The sequence below is a fragment of the Antrostomus carolinensis genome, unplaced genomic scaffold, assembly GCF_000700745.2.
Source record: "Antrostomus carolinensis isolate BGI_N321 unplaced genomic scaffold, ASM70074v2 scaffold19344, whole genome shotgun sequence".
In the NCBI taxonomy this organism is placed as follows: Eukaryota; Metazoa; Chordata; class Aves; order Caprimulgiformes; family Caprimulgidae; genus Antrostomus; species Antrostomus carolinensis.
The window spans coordinates 14920-20018 of NW_010308888.1; the positions used below are offsets into that span (position 1 = coordinate 14920).

General features: G+C 39.4%; 1 protein-coding gene across 2 annotated transcripts; it reads right to left on the reverse strand.

Moving 5' to 3' along the window:
- Nucleotides 1-915: 915 nt before the first annotated feature.
- On the reverse strand, nucleotides 916-3982 carry ATF3 (activating transcription factor 3). Of its 2 annotated transcripts, XM_010165937.1 has the most exons (5): nucleotides 3884-3922; nucleotide 3843; nucleotides 3683-3795; nucleotides 2569-2676; nucleotides 916-1613 (listed from the first exon to the last, which is right to left on the reverse strand). In XM_010165937.1, the coding sequence occupies exons 1-5, from the start codon at nucleotides 3920-3922 to the stop codon at nucleotides 1416-1418; spliced, it is 459 nt and encodes a 152-aa protein (XP_010164239.1). In that variant the 3' UTR covers nucleotides 916-1415. The 2 variants fall into 2 exon arrangements, with proteins under 2 accessions (XP_010164239.1, XP_010164238.1); XM_010165936.2 differs by having other exon boundaries at nucleotides 3683-3982.
- Between the last annotated feature and the right edge of the window lie 1117 nt (nucleotides 3983-5099).

Genomic DNA, 5099 nt, shown 5'->3' on the forward strand with positions numbered 1-5099 from the left:
TGCAGTATTTATTAACTACTCATTATGATATTAGTGATAAATAAGGATAATATTTTCTTTTACAAAAAATTGTAAGGGTATATTTTATAGGATTAAACAATCTAAGAATTTCACAGAAACATCAGAATTTAAACACTCATAGCTCTAACTCTTTCGTCCAGCAGCTCTTCTAACAGTTCAAAACCATCTAAGGTTAGTATTTAATAAAAAATAAAAACAAGTATTCACTACATCAAAACTCTTGCCCCCTTTGGATTTTAAGTAACACTTTTGATTGACTGTAGTTGTCACTCAAGTGTAAAATAAAAGTAGCTGCAATCATAACTCTTCCCTCTGAATCACCTGGCAAAAGGAAACAGTCCTGACCAGGATGGAAAAAGCTTTGTCAAGCTCTTATGCCTGTAAGAGCTATCTGCATAAGCAGACCCCCTGGAGTCCATGGAACCTCTTCTGTGAGTGAGGTTAATAGCATGAATTAAGGCTTATAGGATATTTTTTTAAAAAAACTTTTTAAAATTCATGAGCCTGAGATTCTGTCTTGCAGTTCTTTAATTGGGCAAAACCTGTATCAATATCCCTCCATTGTTAATTTCCTTTTTCCAGTGGGTCGAATTCACTGAGTCACCAAGTGGTGGTACAAGCTGCTCTTCAGCAGTTCAAGGAAAAATTGTAGTCCCCAAAGCATAGTAGGTGGGGTTCGAGCTCATAAAATACAAACTTAGCTACGTGGACATTCTGCAAGAAACATTTCTTTGTTGCACCTACTAGGCTTTTCAAATTCAGTCTCTGAGATGAGTCATAGAAAAACCCACACAAGTGTTGTGAAAAAAAAAAAAAAAAATTACAAAGCTTAGTTGAAACTAAAGACTTTTTGTGTGTTTGTGTGTGTGTGTGTGTGTGTGTGTTAGGTTACCTTGCAACATTACATATCAGTACATTCTGCCAGAAACTATCCTCCTGGAAACTTCAAAACCTTAAAAATACTCTGTCTGCTTTCCAAACCTCTTTCTGCTTTCCCTTCCAGCAGCAAGGAAAAGTAGTGTCCATCCAGCACAGCTGTCTGTACCACGTGCATCATCGAAGTCATAGTGTTCTAGCACAAACGTCGTGAGTGCAGATACTGTATACTAGCAGAGAGCTAAAACTTCTGTAGCTGTTGTCTGTAGCTCCTAGGAACAGCAAGTATGACAGGTGCAAAACCTATATTTGAGGCAGAAGACTCTTCCATTTGATTGAGACCAGATCTTCCAAAGGGAAGAATCGCTGTCAAGCCAAAGTTATTCTTTCCGCTTAAGAAAGCAATCTGCCCTTCCTAAAGGCTCTTGACTAATAGAATCCTACACATTTTGTCAGATCCTCCTGGATTCTGGTAGCTGTTAAAAACACTGTAAATATTTCCATGTTTGCCATATCACTTAACCTTGTAATGTGCCTTCTTTGATCTGTTGAATAAAAAGATTCCTTTCATCTTCAGGTGTCCTTCCGTTTTGTGCCCGAACTATACAAGTGGGCCTGTGCAGATTTAGCATGTATATCAAATGCTGCTTCTCATTCTTTAGCTCTTCGATCTGGGCTTTTAATTCTGCATTGATTGTTTCCAGCTTTTCGGATTCCTAGTCACAAAGGACAGACACAACTATTAGACCGAGTAGTTCAAATACTTAATTGCAATGTTTATTTGATAGTTAGTCTTTTATTGGGAAAGCATATGGCTAGTAGAGAAAGAAATTGCATGATCTTAGTGTTCTGTACTGGTAAAACTGTACATCCCCCAATCATTAATAGTAAAAAAAAAACCTAAAAACACCCACAAATAAAAAAACCCCAAACATGTTGACAGTTACCTTCTGAACTGAGTGTAACAGAAGTTGAAAGGCCAAATTCAGATATATATTGACTTACAAGAGCAGGCATCCAAAGTGCTGATGCTACCTTCTGCAAAATTATTCTGAACTTTTTGGGTCAAAAATGTACCGAAAACTATCTATGCTTCTTCCCTGGAACATCATGTCACATATCTGTAAACCCACGTTAAGCTAACAAAGTAAGGACATAGCTTTCCCCCCGACCCCTGGACAGAGCAACAAAGACAGGTCTGATGCTGCTGTAATATAGTTTTCTATCATACCGAGCAGGTGAAGGCACTGCTGGGGTCTTAGGACAGAGAATTCAGGGCTAAGCTGCAATGCCACTTGTTTCATAAAGAACTCAGAGGTTACTTGTCCATGTTTGTAGGCTCTTGGTCTCCACAATGGATGTTATATGAAATGAGATTTTACTTCTTTGTGTTCAATGTACACAGTCAAACTCTTATTATCGCATGGACAAGATTGGTCACTGAAACAGTAATCTCTTTTCACTCCTACCATGCTTTTACTTTTTTTCAGTTTCAACCAGGTTTGATTTAATATGTAGCATGTTCATTTTTTAATAACTAGTGTTTTGACAAGTTGACAGAGCTTTTTGGGTGACATCTTTCTCTATTTCCAACTATGACAGTGCCTCTGTGGGGTCTATTCAGATACTGGCAGGATGACAGATTAAGAACAATTCAAGCCAGTCACTTACTTTCTGCAAACATTCTGTTTTTTCCTTCTTTTTGTTTCGACACTTTGCAGCAGCAATTTTGTTCCTTTCCCTTCTTCGCTTTTTTCTCTCATCCTCTTCGGGAGAAAACTATTCCATAAGAACAGATACACACAATCCATAAGATGTTGTAAATACTCGACCTGTATTTTGGTAACTTCTACATTTTTAAAAGCAACAGTGCTCACGTCATGAGTGACACAAGGATGCGATTCTGATGCCATACAGTAAAACGGTAGTAACTCCATTAGAACTGTCAATAAAAAACTGACTGGAGTTTGGATGGATGTGATCCATGTGATGGCTCGTTTTGAATCAACGGTGCTAATAAAACTTGCCAAGCATCTCCTCAGGCTTGACTCACACACCTCCATTTCCCAAGGAGGAAAAGGAGCAAGGGGCACAGGAAACAGAGCGGATGATGTGGCCTGAATGAGGCAGTGGGAGTGCAGCAAACTAAAGGCAACACCGACGCATTCCTGTGTGACCTACTGTAGGTGATCCTGCTCTGGCAGGGGGGTTGGACTGGATGATCTTTTGAGGTCCCTTCCAATCCCTAACATTCTGTGATTAACAAGTTCCTTCAGGCTTTGTCTTGTTTCCTGTGGAGGCTTGGACCAAGGCATAGCTATTTCCCTAACTTAAGCTATTTCTCCACTTCATAAGAGAAATGGTTTTCACAGAGACTACTATCTTAAAGTAAAAAAACCTTGTGTGGACATAGCACTTCCATGTCTACCTCAGTGTAGCCCACAAGGGTCCTACTGCACTGTCCTCACTGAAGCAAAGCTGCAGTGACTTATTCCAAATTCAGCCACACGTAGGCAGGGAAACCAGATCAGTGCTTGCTCTGATTGCTGTAAAACACTGTCCTTAGTTCATACGCAAAAGTAAAACAGCCAGCTATAGGCCTCAGTGGAAATCAGCAATACCAGAGGGTTTCCCAGAGCACTTGAACAGAAAGCCAAGCAGCTGGTTTAAAAGGATCAAATATGGTGGTGAGGGTTGTCTGCAGTTGACATAATTACTGGTCTTGTGGTGAAACTTTGTTAGAGAATTGATCATTCATGCCGAAATGCTATTTAAAGAGCCATACCTCTGTTTTCATGATTGATGCTTCAATTGGCCTTTCAGAAACTGTCACCGTGTCCAATGTAGAAGACATCCTGTGGGACTGACGCTTATTCTGAATGGCAAACCTCAGTTCCTCTTTCACCAGTGGGGTTAAATTTGTGAAATCATCAAACCCCAGTGACCCTGCAGGGGACAAAGTGGGAACAATTGCGGAGGCGCTGACTTCTAATGCAGATACCTGGCCTGAGTGTTGGACCATCATTTTGCTGAAAGGTAAAAAGAGATAATAATAATAGTCTTTCAACAACTTTAGAATGGCAAATAATATCTCCTAGAGGTATATTGTATAACATGAAATAATACTGTGTTTCTTGCCTTGCTTCAGTATGCATTCCCCATCTACCCCAATCTCTCACTAGAGTCAAGCACTTAAGAATTTGGTGACTAGTAAAAACTTCTACTTCAGGTAAACTTCAAGTTGGTATTTAAAAATAATAATAGTATTAGCACATCACACAATATCTAGGTCTTTATGAAACTTAAGGGAAAAAAAAGTGTATATGTATGTATACTTTGAAGTTTTAAACTGGTAATTTGTGGCAAATGGGAACTGAATGAATAGGAAGAAAAAGAATGAGTAACAAAAATCAGAAAGCAAAGAAATATTATTATTTAAAGCACAGAAGGAGTTCAAGAGTATCTTCATCCTTAGAGCTATACAATCACAAAATTCCAGCTTCAAATGGACAGAGTGTACCTTGATCTCAACTACCTTTAGGCAAAGCTCAGAGAGTTCTACTAGAAGCTGAAGTTTGCTGACCAAGACAGGATCTGTTACAAAATTATTATGCTCAGTTTTACAGAGTTGTAGCTCTGACTATAAACTCCTGAAAAACAGTTCATAATAAGAGTCGGCACAAAGGTAAAAGTCTATACACACTCTGGGGCTTCAAAGCATGGGCTGAGTTGGAGGGATTGAGTCATGAAAAACGTGAAGCCGTTTGTTTCATTCCTTTGCTCTTTTAAAATCTGAAACTGTCCTCATGTGCCCTGAACAAGAGGGCTGAAATTCTTAAATATTTATGGTCAGATCTTCTGCTGATATAAAACAGTGTGACTGAAGAGACTTCAGGGGAATTATGCAAATGGACACCCGTGGAAGAACTTAATTTCTAGTAGTTTTCCTAAGAAAATGAACCTACACAGCAGTGGTCTCTACTTTCCTCTTTTGGGTCATTCTTCTTAATTTTTTAGCCAGTTTTGGAGGGAGAGAGGCCCCCTATGTACTTTGTGAAAATTGGTGACCCCACTGAGGGAGAAGGAGATAAAACTCAGCATTCAGCCATCCAAACCTTGTAGGCAACCTAGCTAGCTGGTGCACACAGCTCTGCACAACACAAACCACCCAGAAGAGGTGAGATGAGAGGTCTGGAAGAAAG

Coding starts and splice junctions, on each gene's coding strand:
- ATF3 (XM_010165936.2), bottom strand. CDS start 3,922: ATGATGGTCCAACACTCAGGCCAGGTATCTGCATTAGAAGTCAGCGCC. Junction 2,677..3,682: donor CATCAATCATGAAAACAGAG/GTATGGCTCTTT, acceptor CTTATGGAATAG/TTTTCTCCCGAAGAGGATGA. Junction 1,614..2,568: donor AAACAGAATGTTTGCAGAAA/GTAAGTGACTGG, acceptor CTTTGTGACTAG/GAATCCGAAAAGCTGGAAAC.